This window comes from Halictus rubicundus, chromosome 5 (assembly GCF_050948215.1).
Source record: "Halictus rubicundus isolate RS-2024b chromosome 5, iyHalRubi1_principal, whole genome shotgun sequence".
NCBI classification, from domain to species: domain Eukaryota; kingdom Metazoa; phylum Arthropoda; class Insecta; order Hymenoptera; family Halictidae; genus Halictus; species Halictus rubicundus.
Genome location: NC_135153.1, coordinates 1,611,221 through 1,636,522, shown reverse-complemented (window position 1 = coordinate 1,636,522; position 25,302 = coordinate 1,611,221). Strand labels below are relative to the sequence as shown.

General features: G+C 36.8%; 1 protein-coding gene across 7 annotated transcripts in view; it reads left to right on the top strand.

Annotated features, from left to right (window-relative positions):
* Unc-13 (unc-13) overlaps positions 1 to 25,302 on the top strand; it is a 628,091-nt gene that overhangs the window by 501,803 nt on the left and 100,986 nt on the right. For all 7 annotated transcript variants that reach the window (XM_076787594.1, XM_076787596.1, XM_076787595.1 and 4 more), the window contains one exon: positions 8,173 to 8,263. In XM_076787594.1, the coding sequence (XP_076643709.1) occupies positions 8,173 to 8,263 (91 nt within the window). The remainder of the gene's footprint in view (positions 1 to 8,172; positions 8,264 to 25,302) is intronic.

Below are 25,302 nucleotides of genomic sequence, written 5' to 3'. Positions count from 1 at the left end.
TCTATTTGCATCGTTCTGATCAATAATTCCGGTCACGTCATTCTTCATTGATCCGAGCTGATCCTCAAATCTGTCAATTACTGTCAAATGAGTATCTTGCTGATATATTCAGCAAAAATATCTCTCTGGTGCCAAGAATAAGATCGCTTTAACGACCGATAGAGAAACTAGGCCGAGTAAAGAAGATAACGAAAAAGTCATTTTCAAAATAACTGCTAAGAGTATTTTAAATAATAATTTAAAATTCAATTAAATTATTTACAACTATTTTTCCATTACTTAGATGTCACTTAAAGATATTTCGTACCGCTGATCGGTATGAAATGTGCCAAATATTATAGAGTGATAATAGCAATGGCAACAATTTTATTATTTTTTTTTGTTAATTCTTCGGCAGACAAAATAAGGTTTTTGCAATTTTGAGGAACTCATTTGGAATTCGTTAAGACCGAGCAGACATATCAAGGCGAAAATCCTTTTGCTTACAAAAAATTGTTAACTACAGTGTTTACTCGATATATGTCCACAACACCGGTCTACCCAGGGACATATATCGGGTAGAAGGTACTGTTCTGTGATACACTGCCGAACGTAGAAAAGGACAGCGAAGCTTTTGGCCCCCCACGGGGTATAGCCCGCGGCAGTGGGGATAGTTCTAGGACTTTTATCGGCTAGATATTTGGGGCATATATCGAGTAAATACTGTATTCAATTTTGAGGCCATGTTTGCTCTACATTATTTGCTTGAAATTACATTCTAAATCAACTAGTAAAGCCTTGTTTCGATAGCATGAAACATCCCTTAGAAGGGTAGTTTTCTAGGGTAGTTTTTCAAGGGTAGTTTTTCGGGGATTTCTCATCGTGAAAAACACATGATATTAGAATATGTGACCGCAAAAACCTTAAAACTGTCATGTTTAGAAGTAAAGATCATTAAGAGATTTATGAGTCCGGGTTTTTACGGTTCCAGCCCATTGCGCGAATCGTCATTTTCTCCAGAAAAACAGGATCTTCGGTCGCTCTGGAGCGTCTTTAACCGTGACACGCGAGAATTCGGAAGATTTTTTTTCTCGTTAGGGTCGATCATGCAATTCCCTTCATGGCCGAGGCTCATCAGCCTGAAAGCCGCCGGCCATTTGTGTAATTCCGTTGTCGTAAAGGTTGATCGTTTCTTTGTCCAGCGTTTAATCGATCGGACTACGGGCCTGCGGAATTGCCGATTAAACGCTGAAACGTTTCGCTGTATATCGATTCATCCCTGCTCGAGTCTCGTAGCTGACCAAGAGAATTAGTTCTAACCTGTTTCGTAGACCTGTTGCGGGTCGTTACATTGGACTTGCACGGCAACGGTGGATCTATAAAATTCTTACAGTTGCTCAGTGCAGTCGGAGAATCCGCACTTAGTGTAAGGGACCCAGTTACTATAGGACTACCAATTACTGTGGGAGTACCAATTACTGCACCTATATTAATTATACTTGTTCTTAAAGTATAATGAATATTAAAAAAGAGATGATAAATTTTTTTCATTAAAATCAGTTAGTATTATATCTATTTTTTAATATTCATCATGCTTTAAAAATAAGTATAATTAATATAGGCACAATAATTGGTACGAAAAGGCTATACAGGGTGTCCCATTTGATGAGAAACACTCGAATATCTCTGAAATTATTAATATCGAAAAATGTATCAAACTAAGATAACAAATAATCATGTGAAATAATTAATTATTTTAAGTACTGTACTATTTGTACTTTACAAATAACATGAAAAATTAATTTTTATTTGACGTTAAAAAAGATTACAGTGTTCAAATAGAATAATAAATAATTTCACCTCGAGAGGAGGTTATTGAACTAAAGTTAATAGAAATTAATTATTAAATTAATTGTTAAATTTAGATATGCTAATTTTTGTAGTTTAATGATTCATGTTTCGGTTTTAAAATTGTTCTTTAGTACTTGAAGGGAATCGAATTTTGTTAAATTGATGTGTACATTTTGAACACTTGCAACACAGAGTCGGGTATGCTGATTTCGAAGTTTAGAATATTTAGGAAGTACAAAATGGCGAAAACATCGCAGGCAGAGACGGACTTGTATAGTAACCGTGCATTTCGAAGCATCATGAAAGAAACAACAGAAAATCCGTCTGAGTTTTATTCAGTCATATCGCGGCATACAGATAATATTATTCTTTCTTGCATGTCATTTTAATACATGAATCCAGTTTCCCAAATCCCTACTGTATCCTTTATTCTTACTATTAAGCCACTATCTTCTGTTTCATCGTATACAGTCGATCCTAAAAAGTATTTACTAAATACTAAATTTTCGAAATTTTAAAAACTATTTAAACTGTGGTAATTTCGTTAAAAGACCATAGTACAACAATGTTCTCATTTTAAGAACATTTTTTTACTGAAGACAATTTTTCAACGAGTTGGAAAATTGTAGAAATGTATTCCCTCGAGTATGGTATAAATTTAAGAGTCTCTAAAAATATTAAGAAATAATTTTCGAATGAACGACAGGTTTGAAGATATAAGTCTCCCTTTGCAACAATGTAAAAAACTTCATTCACGACTTTTTGGAACAGTTTTATTAGCGCTTCAAATGTAAGGTGTATTGTCCAATTTACAACATTTCTTTCATCGATCTTGTTTCTCGTTTTTGTGTTATAAAACAATGAAAAAAAAATCGTACAACAATAGGTTGTTGTAAAGGGAAGACTCCAATCTTCAAATCCGTGATGGACTCAACCACAAAGAAAATTTTCTAATGTTTTTACACCCGTTTCAATTTGCAACATTTTCTTTTAAGTGTCCTCACTTTCCCAGTCACTGTGTCATGTGTAAGTGTCCTAGGTAAAAATGAGCGATGTAATAAATGAGCTTTGAAATGAGTCCAGGTATATTGTCGTACTATTTTATTTATCGAAATTATCGCAGTTCAAATATCAACAATTTCTTGTTTTCGAGGAATCGGTTCAAGTACTTTTTGGATCGTGCGTCCAGGGGCGTATCGCATTGAAATATGTGGTCACGAAAATTTTATGAAATCGGGTGTCGCGTGAATAAATAAGTGCACGTTATAGCCACGCGATATAGCCTCCCCGGGTAAACAAATTATAAAAGAAGGGCAGAGGCGTTAATGGGCCGAAGCAATTCCGCGTGATGGATTATGTTGCGTCATACTACACGAAGTTCTGCTTATCCAACATTAATTGGCAGATCGGCGCGGCAACTTGGTTCAATTAAAGGTGCACTTGCAGCGAATTGGATCGCCGCTCTCAAGAAACGATAAATCTTGGACCACGAAACCGACGTAACACATTCTCTTTTACATGCAAATACTTGCCAAGTCATTACCAACTACGGTGGATCCAAAAAGTGTTTTAACACTAAATTTTCGATTTGTGAAAAATCGTTGATATCTAAATGTTAAAAAACCTGATCCCATGTTACAGTTTGGGAGTTCTACTTTCATAAGCTAGCATTCTTTTTTTACCGAAAACAAAGTACGATGTAACAGGTTGAAAATCGAAGAGATGTTTCCCCCGAAATTGCCACCAAATCTAAACGCCTCTAGGAATATTAAACAATTTTTTTTCGTCACTCAAACAACCACAGATTTAAACACTGACGCCTCCTCTTTACAACGACACCTTAAAAATTGATCTACGATTTTTTTTAATCGTTTTATCGAGGTTTGAATGAGAGGTATGCCGTCAACTTTACAGTAATATAAATTACACCTTCTGGCCTTCGGACGACCGAATTTGTTCCTCATTTTTTAACAAATTCTATAAAACAACGAAGAAAAATCGTACATCATTTTTTAAAAAGTACTTGTAAATAGGAGGCTTCAATCTTCAAATCTGTGGCTGTCTCATTTCGGAGAAATATTTTTGAATGTTGTTAGAGGCGTTTAAATTTGCAACATTTTTTCGGAAGAATGGGTCTTCAGTTTCCCACAAATTTGAAGACAGTGGAATCAAATGAAATCTTCCTTTTTAGTGGTAGGAGCCTCTGCAGGTGTGAGCATTTTTGCAAATTTTCAGAAGCCATACATGCATAAAGATCCGCAGTCTAATTATATAAACATGAAATTATCAAATGCAGCAATACGAGAGCCATTGTAACTGAAAATATGTATATGTATTGCCGAATAAGTATTTTACATATATTCATTGCTACACACAATCAAATTTTGTATTTCGGAACGATACATTTTATTTTTATTACAGTAATTTAAACGAACAAATTTTTAGAAAAACTTGATTTTCAAAGGGATGAATTTGATTTTCAGAAGGGTAGGTTTGATTTACAAAAGGGTGAATTTGATTTTCAGAAGGGTGAATTTGATTTACAAAAGGGTGAATTTGGTCTGCAAAGAGATAAATTTGCTTTGCAAAAGCGTGAATTTGGTTTGCAAAAAGGTGAATATCATTTGCAAAATGGTGAATTTTGGGTGCCAAACTTCCATGGGTTATATTATCACCATATCATTAGCACATATATTAGCACATTGTCTGTGAACTATTTCTGACAATTTAACTATATCAGAGAAGGATTTTAAAAAATCGTTTTAATTACTCATACATGTACAGGGTGTATAAAAAGTAATGGTCATCCGTCATTGTCACCCTGCCCATTCGGATTACAAATTTCAAGTTACAAAATATGAACGAAAACCTTGTATCCAATATTATACATACGAATACTAACCCTCATTATAAAATACTAATGTAAAGTACACTTACAAATTTTTCAGAATCATCTGTTTTCTCCGTCAGATCTACAGCACGCTATTATTGACTCATGCGAATACGTCCGAATAATTGTCCCTGTCTTTCGGAGCCTACACTACACAACACATTTTATGAAATCGTGAGAGCGAACGAGAAGTTACTCCAACCACGGTCAAAATAATACTGCGATTTTAATTACTTCGCTCCCACGGACGTGTTAGGGCAGGTTATACTAGGCAGGTCAGCCGCTGAGGGTGTATAAACGCTAGAAACAAAAACAGGGTAACCAAATTCTGCCAAATTCTGAGAATTTGTTCACCTTGTTTTTGTATCTAGCGTTTATAGACCCTCAACGTCTGACCTGCCTAGTATAATTTGACCCTATGGTGTGTCAGTTAGTGCCCATTTAGCTGTTCACGGGAGTAGGCGGCGATGCCACGATTAAGAAGTCGTATTATGAGTGATAGAGTATAAGTGATGATGTGGATGGATCCGACGGAGGAACAGAAGATTTAAAAAAATTTATAAGCGTACTTTACATTAGTATTTTACGATCTAGGATTAATATTAACTCCACGAAGTCAAATTTTGCAAAAATTTTAACAGCTTATATCTCAATAACTATTTGTTTGCGACATATTGTTCTTTTCAAACTTTTTCTTTTGTCGAAAAGTGTTGATGTAAAAAAAGTTCAACAACAATTTTATTTGTTATAAACAATTCTGCAGCAATTTTCTTTGACAAATGTCCACCGATCCAGAGGTGTAGATTCACCCCTAGGACCATTACTTTTTATACACCGGGTACAGTGAATTTTTATTTGATCCTAGTGACTTCATCATCGTGAAACTTTCTTCGCCATTATTATTTTATAAACAACTATTCTATGCAAATAAAGTTACATGTCCGTCTTCTCATAGACAATATACGAAAAACGTACTACCAAGTGTTTCCACATACAACAATTTTTCATAATTTTAAAATTATTTAATGTTTAGTTGAATTAATGTTTAGGTTTTCGTATACTGAAATTTGTATCATCAGTCATCGAAGACTGACATTACATGGTACTTAGTATGTTACACAGTTTGTAATCGTATTACTAAATCATTTTAGATCATTATTATTTCGCTTGTTTGACCAAAGAGCATACCACACCTCTTGTTTCATCATGAACCACACAATTCCACTTGTCTGGCCATAGGATGCCCTGATCCACTTGCCTGACCATAAACCGACCTGCTCCACTTGTTTGACTATAGACTACCCTATTCCACTGGCCCGACCTTAGGTCGCCGTTATCACTCTTGCCTGACCATAACCTGCCATATTCCACTTGACTGTCTATATTAGATCAACTAAATTCTATTTACCTGAAAAATATTAGCTCATTGCAAAAGTCTTAATGCGATTTTCGATTTATCTTTAATTTCCTATCTATTGCAAAAAACGTTACAATCGATTAAGCAGTTACCAACGATTCCCATGACTCTTTGCCAACATTCTAGTACCATTCGTATGACTTTTTGAAGAAACAATCGAGGTGATTTTTCGAAGCTTCTCAAGATGTAAAATTGTATTTTGTTTATGACAAAAACGACATGAAAATAATCTAAAACTGCTGTCAAAAAACAACTGAAGGTGTACTGAAAGTGTCTCATTCAACTCTGCCACCTCTAATAACTGTTATTTATACAGACACAAAAAAGTGCGTGGAAAGAAAGTTATCGTATTTGAAGGGGAACATAAATCTGTGTGGTTGAAGGTCATCTCGAGGTCATATTTTCCGAGATCTCACGAACAGTAATATTTATTTGAATGAAATGCTATGACCTATTATGATGGTCATATTCAAGGTCACTCAAGGGCAACTGTTAGTAAGATCTCGGAAAGTGCGACCTTGAAATGGCCTTCGTCCGCGGAGACTTATATCCCCCATTGTCGAAATTATTTATAGTCGAAATTCTAAAAGTTTGAAATTATTTATATATTTCAATCGCCCCCACACAAGGGTGAGATTGCGAAATCTGAGGAAACGTTAACTGTTTTCGTCACTCGGCGAGAGTTCGAACGAATTTGTTCTAATCTCGAAAAGTAATCTCGAAGTATATTACGGTGATAATGAAGTTAGATGGGACAAGGTTTGATTTGGGGTCACTCGAAACTTCTCGAGGACTAAGTAGCTCGACAAGATCTTCGTTAAAGCCGAGATTACCCGTTTCATTCGAAAGTTCGATTACTTTCAATGTAATATCGACTCGAGCTTAAGCCTAACTTAGGAAAGATTCATAGCGATCAGATTTCCTTTGACACGCGATCGCGGTACGGTCGAAGTCTCTATAAATTCACCGGCCGACCAATGATTAAGGGCTCCGTGGTTTCACAAGATTACCTTTATTGCACAACCGTTGGTCGACAATCACGTAGAAGCGTTTTATATTTAGGTAAAGGTACACCTTATATTCTTTTACGTGAAAGATGTTGTACGCTTAATGTAATATAAAGTGTCACTAAAAGATCCGCCATTTAGTAAATAACATTTCAGCAACTGCAAGTTTTTAATTGGTTCCTTCGTGCATGTTTCTTAGACAAGACGAAAATGTTACTGCATTTTCTAATTAATTTTTACCTAATTTACCTAATCAAATTAATTTTCTAATTAATTTTATTTTATCTGAATAAATGTGTCTACTAAGTATCCATGAAAACATCTTTATAATCTCAACAATTGCAAAACAAAAAATTTCAAGTCCGTCATTTTGACGGGCCCGGTTCAATCTATTGTTAATATATTGTCATAAAAATTGATGTTCGAGTTTAATAAAAAATTGTATCATCCATGCATGACTGACATGGTCAATCAAAGTGTCAGCACGTGCCGTGTCACATGTAGCACCGATGGTACACGCTCTAAAAACATGTAATTTTTATTTATTTCATATAAAGAGTATGGTATTAATATATGAATGACAAATGATAATAAACTACAATTTCTGGTTAACTCGAAACTGAAACACTATGAAATTGAATATTTCTCAACAATGGAGTTGCCCTACAGTATTCCCTCCGTAACTGTCGCGAAAGTCTCTACCGTAACTGTCAAAATTTTATCCCCACCACTGGGGCGGGGTCCCCCTTGGAACCAGTCAAGCGGTAAACACGCTCGACGACCAAGCCAGGGAGGGGTCGGATACGACAGTTACGGATAGACCGGTGCATATCAGTCTGTAATCAAGACCGGCACGGAACGTGTTAATAATTCGATCCCTCTCCGTAAAACTATTCAAACGAACGCGTCTTACCACAAACAACAGCTCAACTGTTCAACGGACTGAACACCGCCTCGCAGCGGTTTACATTCGCAACATTCTTCGATAGATACCTTTGTCGGTAAACTGTTCTGATATATTTTTTCAGGCATCCAGGAGACAATCCTTTCTACAGCAATATCGACAGCATGCCGGACATAAGGCCGCGCCGAAAGTCGGTGCCATTGGTCTCCGAGCTGGTACGTAAACAATACTCCACTAATCTCTCTATGTATAAGACTCGCGAGTGTGCCTATAATTCTATTACAGAGGTGCGCATACCTGCACGTGTGCGCGTTAACCGTGCGACCCGTCCATATTCGCGGAAATGAACAAGCGTGGCGACGGTGTCGTTCCCCTGGTTGATCGTCGTCGTCCTCCTCCATGTTTAACTGTCGTCATCGACGTTGTCTTGGTCATGGTCGTCGCGTGTTTCCATTACGAACAGAACTCCGCCGTCGCGCAGTGGGCCAGAACCGCAAAAAGCTGGACAAATTTCACGTCTCCGTTAATTGCACATTATTAATTACGAACGGAATGATTTTAGGAATTTTAATTCCAGTATTACACATTTGCTAGAATGAGAAAATCTCTTTATAAAATCACCCTCATAGGGGGCATTTCAGTCTAAAAAATTGAAACTTTGCTAGTTTGTTTCAAATGTTATTTTAAACAATTAATGTCCTACGGGTATAGTCTCGGAAGTGAATAGTTACAGGGCATGAAAATGTGAATTAGTTGAATTAGTTCCACTTATTTTGTAAAAACGGCCCACTGTGCGTCGAGTTAATTAACCGGATAACGCGTTTTAAATAACGCAACCACGCTCGCGCCGTCGAATTCTTGCGTTCAACTTGCTCGAATTCTTCCAGCCCCACGAATGCTATGAACAGAATTTTTTGACCCACACTTTACATGGGACAACATGAATAAAATATTTCGCAATAATGTGAAAGACGTGACGCAAATAATATACGTATTTTGTTTTAACTAAACCTAAAATACAAAAAAATGAAACGTAAAAAACAGAAACAAAATAACTTAACTCGCTAGCTTAAAATAACTCGCAATAATATAAAAGACGTGATGAAAATAATATTTTTGTTTTAACTAAACTTGGAATGAAAATAAATAAAACGTAAAAAAAACATAAATAAGTATTAGTATATTCAACAGAAAATCGTTAATAATATTTGTTCGTATAAAAATATGTACCTTCTAAAAATTGATATCATTAAGTGTTTTTCTTTAACCTCTTAGCTATGGTACGCTATTACTGTAACTATGGCGTCCCCCAATATTATGATTTCAAACGGTACGCCATTACAGTGGCTCTCTATGAACTATTAAACTATTAGTATTATATTATTCAAATTTCTCGAAGGGAAATATATTACTTACTTGCATTTTTATTTTACCACAAGGTGTATAGTAAAAAGCATCAAACAAAAGTGATTTCGATACGAATATTTTTGCACACTCTGCAGATAGTTTCGCAGTAACTAAATGGTTCAACCTCAAAACATCCGATACGACATTGTGATCAGCTTCGATTATGCGGCACTGTTATTACCGGTACGACACTTAACACGTTAACGACTGCAACATTTCCAACCGTTTTGCAAAGACCATGAGCTCGGTCGCAACGTAAGCTTTCAAAAGCTCGACACTGCTTCGTATCGATCCGGAACGGAGTCTTTACGTGTCGAGGAAATAATTTCGTAGATCGGCGGCCACGATACACCGAGATAACGTTTTACGCGAAAGCTAAGGGGTCCACGGCGTGTTCCCTGATTTCCATACTTGTCGGAATTAACCCGGAATACCGGAATACACCTGCTACACGATTTTCACCGTTGCACCGTGGTCCGCAATGTTGTTTTAACAGCTTAACGGCCTCTTTTGTACACCAAAATATAGGTTATGTATTGTTAGAATTCGGTCAGCATGTGTCACAGGTTGCGAACTGTTCGCAATAACTGAATTATACCTTTATTACGCGTCACATACTTCCGCGTGCTATCGTGTGTCTTAACAGCGTACAGAGACCGAACGGAGTGGGAATAACCAATAAACGGCGAGAACGATCCGAACGATAAATCGCCGATCCCAAGTCAGATGGCGCGGAGATACAAAGAGTCACGTGTTAATCCACAACCTGTATCGTATTCGTTACGTTGTAGGTTTTGTAGACTAAAGCAAGAAATCACGATTCTTAATAAGCATGTTTATCGTTATTGCCTCTACAAAAATTCATCTTGAAAATTGGTAAAATGGAGAATGCTGAATTCTTCGAGAATTTTTTAATAGAAAAGGTATGATGTACGTAAAAATATTCAATGTCTCTCACTTCACGTTGAATCATGGCTGTTATTATTAACGAACGTTTGGACACCCTTAGTGATATTTTTGTACTTTAAATCATATATTGATTCCGGAGCTTCTGAATCATGATGTGAGACCACAGTGCGTCGTCGCTGAAAATCCATCAGTGCCGAGATCCCATTTTTATGCTAAAAGAAATATTTTCATACTGTTCGACTAGAGCCAATAAAATACCTCCGAAGTTTCGAAAGTGAATATTCAATAGCTTCTTCATAAAAATTCCTAGAATTCGCATTAATTTTCTAATTTAGCGCAGGATCCCTCCTTAATACACAGACCGACCGATTCGTTAAATTCGTTCCCGCCCCAGACTTCAGGAATAAAGTTTCCCCATTAAGTGCTCGCTCTTTGTCGTCCCGGGCAAACCGTAATTCCGAGAAAGTGAAACCGGAATCTGCGTCGAGCCTTCTCACCCCTTCTCCGAGCCCTCCCATCGAACGAGGGACAAAACTCAGTGTCGATTTCACGTCCAATTAGTTTCGCTTTTTCGCGCCATGAACCGATTTCTTCCCTCCCCCTGAGGAAAATTCATTCGGAGCTAACCGAACGTTTATAGCGTTTCCCTATTCCTGCGGCACAACAAAGACTAATTCCCCGCGAAGCCAACCGTCAGCTCTCGGCGTGCTTTTAATTGGAAACCATCCCTGGCGCGCTTTTAACCGGCGCCTATCGTGTCTTTCTTCTTCCACTTCGTTCCGCCGGCGCTCATATTTTCCGCTCTGTAATTGAACGTTCCGCTCGGACTTCGGTTCAGCGAACGTCGGCTGAAAATGCTCGGACATTGGTCAACACTTTCGCTGCAGTCGTCGGACCGTTACAGCGATTCGTCGAGTGCCAGAAACAATAATAAACTACGGATGTTTACGGGCATGAAGACACCCCGCGACAATACTAGTCGTTGCATATTGAACGACCGGTTTCAGAATGCAAATCTAATAAAGCGTTTTAATAAAAACATATTATCTCTACTGATTTATTATACGGGGTGTCCCAGAAACGTTGTATTTGCTTGAAAGGGGTGATTGCTGTGGTGATTTGAAGTAACCTTGTCCGTTACGAAAATGCTCTCCGCGGCTTCGTTAAGGAGATATTCACAAAAAACACAGACCAATCAGAACGCGGTTACAGCGGCTCGCGCTGAGCCTGGCGTTGGCATTGGCCGAGTCAGAATCCGTCCGCTGTAGTCGCGCTCTGATTGGTTCGCGTTTTTCGTTAATAACTCCTTAATGAATCCGAGGAGGATATTGTCGCAAAGGAAAAAGTTACTACAAGTGCCCTCGGGAATCAGCCTTAAGGAAGGGATTGCCCCTTTCAAGGAAGTACAACATTTTTAGGACACCCTGTATAACGAATAAATCTGACAATAGACATACAACAATAAACGCAACAAGAAATTATTCTGCAATGTACGGTGCAGTAAAACATCTAAAGATATTTTAATAAGACTACATTAATTAGAACTATTTAAAAGTAAAAACATCATTTCGTGAAAAATATATTGAAACCTAATCTAATTACACAGTTTCATATGATTGTAACTGTTTTTAGTAAAAATGCAACAATAAACAATAATAAAAGTTTTTAATAATTCACTATACTTTTTTTTAATAAATCACATAATTTCACTAATTCATGAAATATCATTTGCTAAAATTTTTAAAATGTGCAATTTATGCAAGACTTTCACATTAAAATTGAAATTTTTTTATTTACAATTCTACTTTGTTCTACTATTAGCAATACTCTTTCTAGAAAGCTATTACTCTCACCTAACCAAATACTGTCACTTGCCTTTTGTATTTTTGACTAGCCACTTTCACAGACATTCCGGATTTTATACGCATTATAACGATGTCCTCTTTAGAATACTCGAATCTTTTCTTTGTTCCACTCATTGTAGCTAGTGTTCACCTACTTGTCGAGAACGTCGTAAGATAAAATAGGTTATGTTGCACGTGATTGTAGACAACAGGAACAGCGTAAAGCTAGCGAAACGCTTGTGCCAATCAGCCAAATATTAAAACAAATATTAACCAAAACATTATTTATATTTTATTATATAGCTCAAGTATTGCCTTTTCTTTATTATCTCTAAGTCGTTTTTAATCTTCCAATCAGATTATCAATGGTTTTATAAAAATCAATAGAAAAAAGAAATTCTGCTTGTTCCATCATATGAATTACAGTTTTTATTGCAAGCAAAATTTTTATTATGAAAAACTTCGTAACGTTTATTTGTTATTTTATATAAAACAGTTTAGGATGACAGTAATTGGGTAGGCGACAGTAAACGTGTCTTTAACCCTACCTCTACCTAACCTACCGGTAATAACCTCAAATCGAGGTCTCTTTACGGCCATACAGTTTATCAGAAGCAAGTGAACGACCAAGCATTCCCTAAGGCGAGCTGCGTGGTAACAATAGCTATAATCAAGAGGAGATTAGAGTTTAGAATCGACGGGCGACAAGAACGGTCTCGGGATCATCAAGAAATATCATCGACGACCACGACCGACACCGATCAGAGCTTCATGTGTTCTAGTGCTTCTTGACCGTCCCATCGGAGTGTGCTGTTCCCTCCAGTTCCTCCGACTGTGCAATTCTATTTTGTACCTTTGTCGCAGAAAGGACGAACCTGTCGTTCTATGCAAATCCCTCCTTTACACTTCGACCTCATGTCCCGGATCGGCTTTGCTCCTTCACGACTCCTTTGTCTCCCTATCGTCGTGTCTTTTGCGAGCGTCCACATCGCGCGAGGCAACAACGAACTCTCCTCGAGGGCGCCTCCGCTTTTCCTATCCCAGCTCGAACCCACACAAAACGACGACGAAGATCGATACGTCTGTTGCGCCGTCCGCGCAGCCTTCGAAAAATGATCGAGACGATCGGTGACCATTCGAAACGACCATATGCGAAATACTTCGAGCGTTGCCCGCGCACGGTTTTCTTTAACACTACATTTAGCAAGTATGAAAATAACTGTGGTACGCGTTGCCTTGTAGAAATAATAAAATTGCATTACTTATTTTAATACTATTATTTAATCTTGTCATTTTTATAAGGCAACACATTGGCGTCAGTGCTCAACTCAACAAACTCTGAATAAATACAATTTTTATTATATGAGCTTCAGTCAAGAAAGGGCTCAGCAGGATAACAATGGGTCATCGACACCCTTGCTAATGTTCACTTTTTTGTCTGCTGAATAATCTTCTTTGCCTGCAACACTATTTTGTAAAATTACACCACATCAAATGTCAAAGGTTTTCTCAAGGTCAACTCAAAGTCATCAGGTCGCTGAATTTTTCCTTTCATCCATGGACTTTGAAAAACTCAAGGTCACCTTGACACCTCAGAAAAAATGTAATATAAAAGAATCAAATTGTACTCATTCAATGCGTCCCTTAAAATAATCCACTGAAAAAAATTTTCGATACAACTTATAGATACCGAGTTATTTCCATTGAAGCGTTCGATTTTTTAGTATTTTTTCATGAAAGTTACAGCCCTTAATAGATTTCGTGAACTGTACACTCTGACCCTCCTCTCGGTACTTGACATTAAGGCACGGTAAAAGAAACTTTTAGCGGAATGTATCAGTGACTAATGCATAAAATTAAATTTATTAGTAAGTACAGAAAATCATGCGTGGATAACTTCAGAAGTATTTTTCATATGGTCTTTCTATAATGTTTAAACCTCTTCTATAACGATTTCTGCTACAAAGAAATATTAACCCCTTGCCTGGCATTTTATACAAACTATAGGGCCTCCCAAAAATGTACTTCCTTGAAAGGAGTCCCCGAGGTGATTTGAAGTACAGTGATTCCTCTATATTTGTCATCAAGACCTGGATGCTAAATGTCGCGGAATTATCGCTACTACTTGGACACCGAGGAGTTCAAACATCCCCCTCGGACGCCGAGGAGTGTAAACATAACTCGGCTCGGGTATGTCACCTGTACGATACACGACGCTGGCAAGACCACTGTTGTTGACAAATATCGAGAATTCACTGTAACTTTTTCCTTTGCGGAAATGTTCTCCGCGGCTTTGTTAAGGAGTTATTAACGAAAAACACGATCCAATGACAGCGCGGCTAACTCCTCGTAACTCCTCAACGAAGCCGCGGAGAACATTTTCGCAAAGGAAAAAGTTGCTTCAAATCATCTCAGGGACCCTTTCAAGCAAGTACAAAATTGTTGGGACATATAGCACGTGATTTCAAAATGTTGAAAATGTTTGTCATTCCCAACCTTAAGAGCCAACTCGACCAAGCTCAATGTTATAAGGCGAGAGGTTGGAGGCAAACTCAAAGAACAATTCATGTAAATGTACGTGGACTCGGGAAAGCGGCGCGACGATCTATTCGACGATGATAATCGACAATTTGGAAACGAAAGCTAGTTGATTCTCTGTTTCAATTAGGATCAAAAACTTGCACGGTTCTGTTTACGATGTTCTTATCGCGAATCGCGTTCTGCACGTTTTCAAGATGCATCGGCATAGTATACGACAGCGTTAACCGCGGAAATTGCAGTTCGCTAGGAATCGTGATAACCGGGGAAGGGGCAGTGCTCTAAGTACTAACGGCCAGTTGCTATGAATCGTCTGTCAACGATCCGCTGTTTGTACACTTTATTACCGATTCACGGTCTATGCTCGCGAAACGTTAGGAAATCAGCGAGCGGCTCGCAGATTTTCTGTTCGCTCGCCGAACCGGAAGTGATTCCATTTAGATTGACGAAGCGACACAGCCGTGTTGATTTTGAATATCGTTCGATTTTTTCGATATATATTAACGCTACAGCCAGATAAATTTTATTGGCTATTGAATTTTGAGATTTTTTCCGATTCTCTGAAATGTCGAGTGAGGCGATAGAATCGAGTGGTAAATAAATCGACAATAGTTCGATGTGGATAAAAATATTTGATGTCGACAGATTGACAAGTTAACTGATGGAAAATATACGGTGGATCCGGAAAGCGTTTGAACAGTTTTCAATTTGCGAAAAATCGTCTAGCTTGAACGGTTATTATTTACGTATTGTCATATTTTTAAATTGTTCTAAATTCTCTGGTGGAATAGAATTTGATTAAATCACTTTTCACTTTTTTTGTTTTTCGAAATTCCGAGCAATAGCAATTTCAAGAATACATATGTACCTAGCAAACTAACATGTCAAAAAATCTCAAGTCGTTCAGTCCAATTTTAAAACAGTTTCAGTTTTTAATGTCCACTTAATCTTGCCCCCGACTGTATATTGAATTTCGGCTATAATAGAAGTATCATAATAATTCTCGAATAGTGTTATTCTGCAAGCACTTAGAAATAGAAGAATATACAGGGTGTCCCAAAAATATTGCACTACCTTTAGAGTGGTGATTCCAGAGATCATTTGAAGTAACTTTTTCCTTCGCAAAAATATTCTACGCGGCTTCGTTACGGAATTATCAACGAAAAACACAGACCAATTAGGGCGTGGCAAAATCAAACGTACACCGGCACGGCGTAAAGTGGTACCAAATGGCCAAAAAGCGGCAAAAAATCTGTGAAATTGAAACTATCCAACGAATTTGTTTGAAAATTTGTAAAGAGATTGCCACAGGTACAACGCTTATTGGGCAAGAAAAAATATTTTTAAAAAGTTGTTAAACATTAAGTAATATGGGCTAATCAGAAATCTCTGTTTTTTGTCCATTTTGTATTTATGGAAACATAACACAAATCCTTTAATAGATTTTGGTCTGGCACTGATCGTTTTGGCAAGGTATAATATTGAACTATCTTTGTGAAAAAATTCTTGAGATCCTCCCTGACTCTTCCGCCGCAATTTAAGTTTAAATATCAACTTTCAGAATTTCCAAGAATGAATCATGCGGAAGTTACAGTGTATTTGATATTTTGGGTGAATTTTTTTAGGAATATTTCTAAATAATAAAGGAAAATGTGAAATGCATATGATTTATTAATTAATATAAAAAATATTTATTAACTATCTTTTTTGTTATTTAAATTATTTTTATAGCGCTCATTAAACCACACTGTCAGAAAAATGCCTATTGCATTTTTGCGACAGTGGTCTAGTGAACGAAAACTGAGCGTAACGCAAAGAGGCTTCAGATTAGTCCATATTACTTAATGTTACTAATGTTAATGTTAATGTCATATTACTTAATGTACTTTTTTTGAAAAATTTTTTTGCCAGTTAATAGTTTAGTAATTACATAAGTTAATAGTGACTAATTACATAACTATCGCACTGAAAACTGATGAATTCCCAGGAGAGAAGAAAAGGTTATTTACCATGCGTATAACTCCGTAAAAAAAATTTTTTTAAATCGGACTTTGGCACATTACACAAAAATAATTTGTTTTTTATAAAAATCGAAAATGTATAAAATGGATTTTTTGCCTCCTTGACATTTCTGTGTGGCGGCAGGTCCCGCTGAGTGTGGCGTTGGCATTGGCCGAGCCGAAATCCGTCCGCTGTAGCCGCGCCCTGATTGGTCCGTGTTTTTCGTAAATAACTCTTTAACGAAGCCGCGGAGAACATTATCGCAAAGGAAAAAGTTACTTCAAATGACCTCGGGAATCACCTCTTTCAGGGAAGTAGAATATTTTTGGGACACCCTGTGGAATTACTTTTGAAATAGACAACAATAAAATTTCCCCCTGGAAATAACAATGGGGCTGTCGAAATAATTTTGTCTTCTATTTCCGGGGACGTGGCAGTTGAAGTGATATTCGCGGCCGAGCGATGGATCGGAACGAAGTTTTCGACGTCGGACTATGATAGCGTGCATTTATCAGATCTCGATCGCCTCGCTCGACGAAACAGTTTGCCGTGGGCTTTTACAGGCCAATAAATCTACCAGGCAGAAAACAGTATAGTCAGATTACAATCGGCATTGCGGTGTTCGAATGACTTCGCAATTGTGTACACGCAGCCATTAGAAAGTCGAGCGCTCGTAAAACCTGCTGACAGAAGCGGTGCCGGGACCGAATGGTTCACGCTTTCGTTTTCATTCCCGTCGAATTAAACGGCTTCGTGTGCCTATATGGAAATATTTGCGTTTTTATTCCACGGTCGAATCGTCGCGCTCGCACGCGCACAAGGCCAACGCGAATCGTCCCAGAAATCGCGTCGAAACCGAACAGTTAGGGCGTACTAGACGCGATTTTCGATCGCGAGCGACGCGTACTGGTCGTCTCACTTCTTTCAATACGTCTTTTATTAGAGTACTATTTCACGTTCATTATATATCCTTATTTAAATTCGTATAATTTTTAACACATATTAAATGATATTAATTATGTATACAATTTTTTTTTTAATTTCTAAGTCTCATAATTTTTCTCCAAAAATAGTACTACATATTGAAAATTTATCCAAGCATAGTAATCATTACAAATTTAGTCTTAGATTTGTTTATATTATGTCCATGTAACATAATTGTAGTTCTCCATAAATTACGATCTCTACTTTTCGAGGTCTCTACTTTTCATAACTGAGACATGTACCTAAAAACGCATTTTTAAAATTTTCAGTATAGACAGGCAAAAAAGTTGTAAAATGCAACTGTCAGTATTTTCCAAAAAACTGCGAATTTTTCAGAATTTCTTTTTCACGTCATGTTAGTGAACTAATTGTTCCAATTTCTCGATAAACAGTCACACCACGTCAATTTCGAAATTAGAGAATCAGGCGCATTAAAACAGGATGTGCGGGTCCCGAAATTTCGGGTTTGGGTTGGGCCGAGATCCCGAATGTTCGGTGACCCGAAGTTGCAGTCAGACGCAGTCGAATTTTGCGTTTTATCTTTTGCAAATTTTCGGGATCCAGACTCGACAGAAGGTTCGGACACTTGCGCGGCCCTATTAACCCATTTGCATCATTATGAGCACAATTTGCCTGGTCACTATCACCGGAGCGTATACATAAATATGATAGAAGTTCTTTTACTTGTAGTCATTTTTGTACTTAAATATAATAAAGAAAAATATTTGGTGATAAAGGCCTTCTTTACACATTTCCTTGTGATTAAAATGGGTTAACACCGTGTTTAAACGAGCGAGACGATTAGTATGTGTCACATGCGATCGAAAATCGCGAGTGCGACCGCACCCTACGACTAATTAACAAAAGCCCCGTAGAAACTACTGCTGCGGGTGCGCGACGCTCCGCAACCTGACAATCGAAATTCATTTGTCGAAAAGTGCCTACATCCAATCCCGCACCCCGACCCACGCCCCTCACAACCCTTACGATCGCGATGGGTCGATCGAAAATGCCGGAATTTGAAATTCGAATTTAAACGGCCCTCCAACCGGAGTTTGTTTGGCGCCCGACATTCGGGAGTAAAGTCAACCAATTGTTCGCTCTTTACGAGCGAATGCACTTGTTCTTTTTTTCTTTTTTACGGATCTCCGAGAGTGACCGCGATAACTTACATGATTTTTTCATATATATTCTGGGGCGGTTTCGATCTGCATTGCAGAGACAGAAGTGGAGAATGCGGGCCGAGTTTCGTGCCCAAATTGTCAGGTCAATTTTGACGAAACGGTTTTCATTTAGTGAATAGTTTCACATATTGCAGGAACCAAAAATATTTTCTTCAATTTTTACCGAATTCCATTATTCCCTTGATCAGTAAAAATTACTGCAATTTTACTATTATTATTTATTATTATATATTTCGGAATCACCCTGTATAAATCTCAAGGTCTATGAATAAGATTGAAAAAGGTATTTAATATATAATCAATATTTTGACATCGAGATATTTTATGTATAAGCTCTTGAAAGAGTATACTAAAAAATGGTATAGTTTCGAATGTGCTCTATCAAATAAGGTAAAAAGAATAAAAGTTCCATTTCAGAAACAAAATTTTTTAAAAAATTTCTAAAATTCTAAATTTTATAATTCTATAAAACGTTTATTCTTTCGTACAATTTAACGTTCTTTAAAAATAACTTGTCGGATATTCGATCATTCCTGAGATAATAGGTTGTAAACAATTATACCGAACACCCTGTACTGGTTGCTTTTAATTTTTTACTTTTCTGAAAATAGTTTTCCGAATTTGCGCCTGTCGGGTTTGACAAAATGACACGAACAGCTCGCTAACATTGCAGCTACTTTCATTAAAGGGTACAATGCCGCACACGCGCATGTGTGTGTGTTTCAATATGATGCCCCTTGATGAAGCCAGCTGCAATGTTGGCAGAATGCAATGTTACAATTTTCCCAAGAGAACGCGAAAAATAGATACATCGAAAATCCTCGGAAGTGGAAACTATGTTCACAAAAAAAAAAAAAAAAACGTTTTACACGAAATATCCGTTTAACAGGAAATCATACCAACACTTTGCTATCTTCTTGCTTTCATTTAATTGCACTACTGAATACAGTTCTCTGGATTGAATCTTCTGAATGTAAGCCCTGCACTCTTGGAAAAATCACAGCAACGTTATACCAACATTGCAGCTCGCTTTGTCAGGGAGTAGCACACTGATACACAACACTAATGTGAGCTACTCAACCCCCTAATGGAGTCTTGGCTGCAATCTTGGCGAATCATTGAAATGAGTTTCCCGGGAGAGCTCTGCTTACACGCGAATGCCATAAGTGTGCGGAGGTCAATGATAAGGGAACGTATAAATCTTTTTATCTGAAATGTACAAAAGTAAATATTTCATAAATATTTAATAAATATTTTAATAAGGGTTGATAAATATTTTAATAAGTATTAATGAATATTTAATAGATATTTAATGAATGTTTTGGTGAATTTTAGTTGATATTTAATAAATATTTTTCTAATGAAATTGGCGCTGTAGATAACAAAAACATCGAGTAGCCGAAATGACTTTCATTACTTTTAAAAATTATAAGACTGCTTGAAATTCAATTACACTTTCAATTGTCGCTTTCCTTTTTGTCCCAAAAAGGATCGCGAACCCGAAAGAAGGTCCTGGGGTGATTCTAAGCAAAATTTTCCTTTGCCATTTCGCGCTGGAGCGTTTTGTTTTCGAGTTATTAACGAAAAACACCCACTCGGCGACAAATCACCCGGAGCGTAGCGTCAGCGTCGAGCTGTCGTTGAGTCGTGTACAAGAGAAGGAGCAGAAATTGATTTTAACTCTTTGCGATCGTATTGATACTTAACGCTGCTTATGTTGTCGTACTGTGCACTCATTTCTAAACACGTTATGGACCCTTTGCCTGGAGGAACAGACGTTATTTCAGGCAGTTGAGATCGTACTTTCCGCATAGCCAGCAGATTCATATGAAAAAAATTTATACATTTTTAGGTTATAATCGACTGAGCTTGTGTTACTTGAAAATAATCAGTACAATTACCATGTCTACAGAAAGTACGATGGCAAAGAGTTAAAATCAATTTCTGCTCCTTCTCTTGTTCACGACTCAACGACAACTCGACGCTGACGCTACGTTCCGCGTACCCCGTCGCGAAGTGGGTGTCAACTGTACTCTGTACTCTGATTGGTTCGTGTTTTTCGTTAATAACTCGAAAACGCTCCAGCGCGAAATGGGAAAGGAAAATGGCGCTTAGAACCACCTCGGAATCACCCCTTTGAGGGTTCTCGATACTTTTTCGGCACCCTGTATATCGAGACGTCACTTACCTGCGTGCTCGAAATGATGTCGTATTTCAATAACCAAGCAATTCACATCACACGCGCCCTTATGGCGTCAAAGTTCGCGTGCTCGACTAAAAAGAAGCTCGTAGCCTGGCCCTGATAGGGTCGGAAACAACTACCTGCTACAGTATTATTTATAAAATTGCACGTCTACGATGCTCTCCAATAACGGCCACTGAGAAAGATGAAATTGGTTCGCACGAACCGCACGCGTTGCGTTCGGAACACAAATGGCGGTTCTAGAACACAGACAAAAGAAAGTTTAAATAATAGTGTGAACGATAACTACCACGAATTTTACAAACTGAAATTTTATTTTAAAGCGGCAATCGATTTTTTAGAAATATCTACATGTTATGAAATAATTGAATTGTCCAGGGATTTGCAATAATTGTCAAATTCTTTTTTATTAAAAAATATTAGACGCCATCTTTGAAGTGTGCTTCGATGTCTTGCTGGAAAATGAACGACTCGAATCAACTCTATTATTCTTATTTATTTATGCAATTAAAGACGCAGATGTTTGTTAAATGTATTCACAGAAATTAAGAGATATATCAATAACTTGTATATTATATAGTTGTTAATATTATTACAATGCAAAAGACTTTGAACTTACTTTTGGAAACAGATGAATAAACAAAAGAAATTTAATGTATTGTGTGGCGAGGATGTCCCAGGTTAAAACAACGTTACCAAGATTTGAGAAACCAGAAATTCCAACCGTAAACTTTCTTATGTCCGCCATTGCAATTTTTATTCGTCTGAAAGAGAATTTTATAGAACTCCTGGTAATTACACTGTCGACTCAACATGTTAACTTTCACAGACCTCCGTATGCTGGATAGTAAGTTTCAAACCATGTTGCTCCATCGTGATTACGTTTTTTAAACGTTGAAAGCGATGGAGAAAAATGTTAATCAGGTTCGTATTCTATATACGGAATTCAATGGTATATTGAATATTGAATAACGCGAAGGCGATTAAAATTTGTTGAACAGCGTTATTGTTATGAAATTAATTATTTTAGTGATCCATATCTATTTCCACATTCATAAAGTGCGAAGTCGTGATATTGTTAGTAGAGACTAAAATGAATATTTCATATTTGTTTGAAATAAAAACAGAATTAGAATAGTACTTCGGTAGAAAATTATTCTAGCATCAGCATATTCGATTTTGCATTCTTTTGCGTTCTACTTCGGAGGCCACAATTAATATTCATTGTTCTACTTTTGGAACGCCGTGAAATGAAACGAAATGCAAAATGGAAGCAGAATGAAATTTTTTAACACTGCCGAGGAAAATACGTAATTTTCCTGAAGTAGAGATGGTAACTTGTATCCGTGCAAAGCGACGCAAGAAATACAAAGGGAGGGTAACGTACGAGCCTCGGGCCGCCGTTTTGCATCTTACAATTAGGCTATACTTCTGTCTCTCTTTGCAGAAATTACTTAAACCGTCCCAGAAGGAGTCATTATGTAAAAAAAAATGTAAAACGTTACGAGTATTCTCCAGTGTAATTTAGTCGTTTCAGGTTCAAATGACTCTAAAAATACCGAAGTATCCAACACCATCCTTTTGAATATTGGTGCAAAAATAGTAACCGAATTTTTTCACTTAAACAATATAAGCAGCAAGGTTTTTCAGAAAAAATTATTGAAACACAAAGCACAAATATTAATATATGAAAAAATCATAATACGTTATTCCATAAGCATTTACGTGGATTCAAGATCGAAAAAATAAATAAGTTTACACACTCTCAACCATAATTCACAAGACACTTGTTCATAAATTCAAAAAATGCTACCTGATAGTAGCAGCAGCAATACTATTTTTATTTATAGTAAAATAAAGCAAATAACAGAAATCAAACTAAATAAATTCACAAACATTTTCAATTTTCTCATCTCAAAATAAAATATCTGACTTTCAAGAGCTTTAATATTTGGGGTTGCTGATGACATCACAAACAGTTCAGAGTTATGACAATTAATATTGGTCTTTTACCCTGATTTTCATTCCATCAATTTTATTCAAATTTGCTATACAATTTTAGAAGAATTTTCAAGTTTAAATTAATTTTAGAAGAATTTTTATATAAATTTATTGTATATCCCAATTTTCAAGTAAGCAAGTGTCTAGTGATTCGAGCACGAGCACAACTGAATGAAAAAAATTGGTGAGGCTCGTGAAATAATTTTGAATAGGCTTCCACGTGGATGACTCCAGTTCGGAATAATTCTTTCGCGTTACTCGTAATTTCACGATTGTTTCAGCGGCGCGAAACAAAGAGCCGGTACGGTGAGGGATCGATTCTCGCTCGACCCATTGAGTATGTGTTCTGTGTAAGGTCTAGTGCAACCGATACGGGCGGGCTACCCTGAAATTACGTACGTTTTCCCTCGACGGGAGATTGGAGGAGGATGAAATAATTTCCACGAAGGAAGCGTGGATGGCCACGGAATATTCACGAGGTCCATTCGCCGTCACGCGAGTAGCCCGCGCGCCTACCCAACCCTATAACCCACACTCCTCGAATCTGTCGGTTCTCAACCCTTTTAGAGATCGACCCGTGTTTGTCACCCCTGTATGTTCGATGTCGACCATTTTTCTTCATGGTTGTGTCGCGTGCCGTAACCTTGGCCCTCGACGCCACTCCATCTGATAAGAAACAGCTCTACCCAGGGATCAAAAATTGTACGAAATAGTTTCCTAACAAAATCATATTGATTATCATCATAGAATGCAAAGATTTTCCATGAAATTTCGGTTTTTGTAGTCAGATATGTCTCCGCACACACTTCAAAATGGAATACAGTAGAACCTCAATTATCTGAACTAAAAAAGGAAGACAAATAAAATAAACAAGGATGATAAATTCAATTTTTATTATTCTGTACGATAAATAGTGTCGTGCATTTTGAAATGATGGTAAACGATTTTAACTATTTTGAGATATTAGCGTAAGGGACCCAATTACTATGGGGGTACCAATTACTGTGCCTATATTAATCATACTTATTTTTTAAGCATAATGAATTTTGAAAAAGAGATACAACATTTTCATGAACTTCATTTTAATGAAAAAATTTAATATCTCTTTTTTAATATTCACTATGCTTTAAAAATAAGTATAATTAATAAGGGCACAGGAATCGGCACCCCCACAGTAACTGGATCCCTTACCCTAGTTTACTTAAAAGGATATTTCGATTTGTCACAATTATAGTTGATATTGTTCTATTATTATATTACCCAATTCCGATAAAATCTTCAGGGTATATGACAAAAATTTAGGAAAAGTATTTTTTCAATTTCCATTACAAATTCAAAACGTTATAAAATTTACCGTTTTTTCGCAATTCCTGTAAATTACAATTTTCATAAAAATTTGATTAGATATCATATAGTAAATCAATCCTAAATTCTTGAAACAATTCAAATCGTTTGGCCCACTTTCAGAAAAGTACCTCCATTTTAAGGGGTATGTGGAGACTTTTTTGACTAACTATACGTTTCAGTTACAGCCGACTATTGTAAGTAGTCTGAAAAATGTAGGAGCCAAATAAAGTTCTTCTATTAATAATTTTCACTTCTCACAGAGCAATGTTACTTTCTTGAAAAAGTTCTTTTGTCTTATTAGGGAAATTTATTTTACATGCAAAATCTTAAGCATTAATAAAGTCCTTCAGCAGTAAAATACCAAAAACATAATTGGAAGAACGATTAACGAACGGTGAACAATTCACGGTCCAAACCTTCCAAAAGCTTCTCTTAACACTTTTTAATAAACATTTCCAAATGCCTTATTTCCATGGCATTTTTTTGTTCCAAAGATTTAAAAATATTTGTTTCATAAGAACACTTTAAGAAGCACATAGTACACCATGACCTTGACGTGACCTTGAATTCAATAATATAGAATCAGTGAACGGAGACGCTTTTGCTAGTTTTCTGCAAATGTTTATTATTGTAATAAAAAAACTCAAGACTTAAAATTTAAAACTTAATAGAAATACTTAAAAATCGTGCCCTCTACTTTCCCGTTCGCAGTTACGATCAATAGCAATTTCAAAAAGAAATTATTTATGCATTACTTGGTAAATTAATCCTTCTAACATCTCCAAAAAATTGAAGCCGTTTGGTCCAGTTTTAGAATAGTTTTTAAAGGGTGTGCG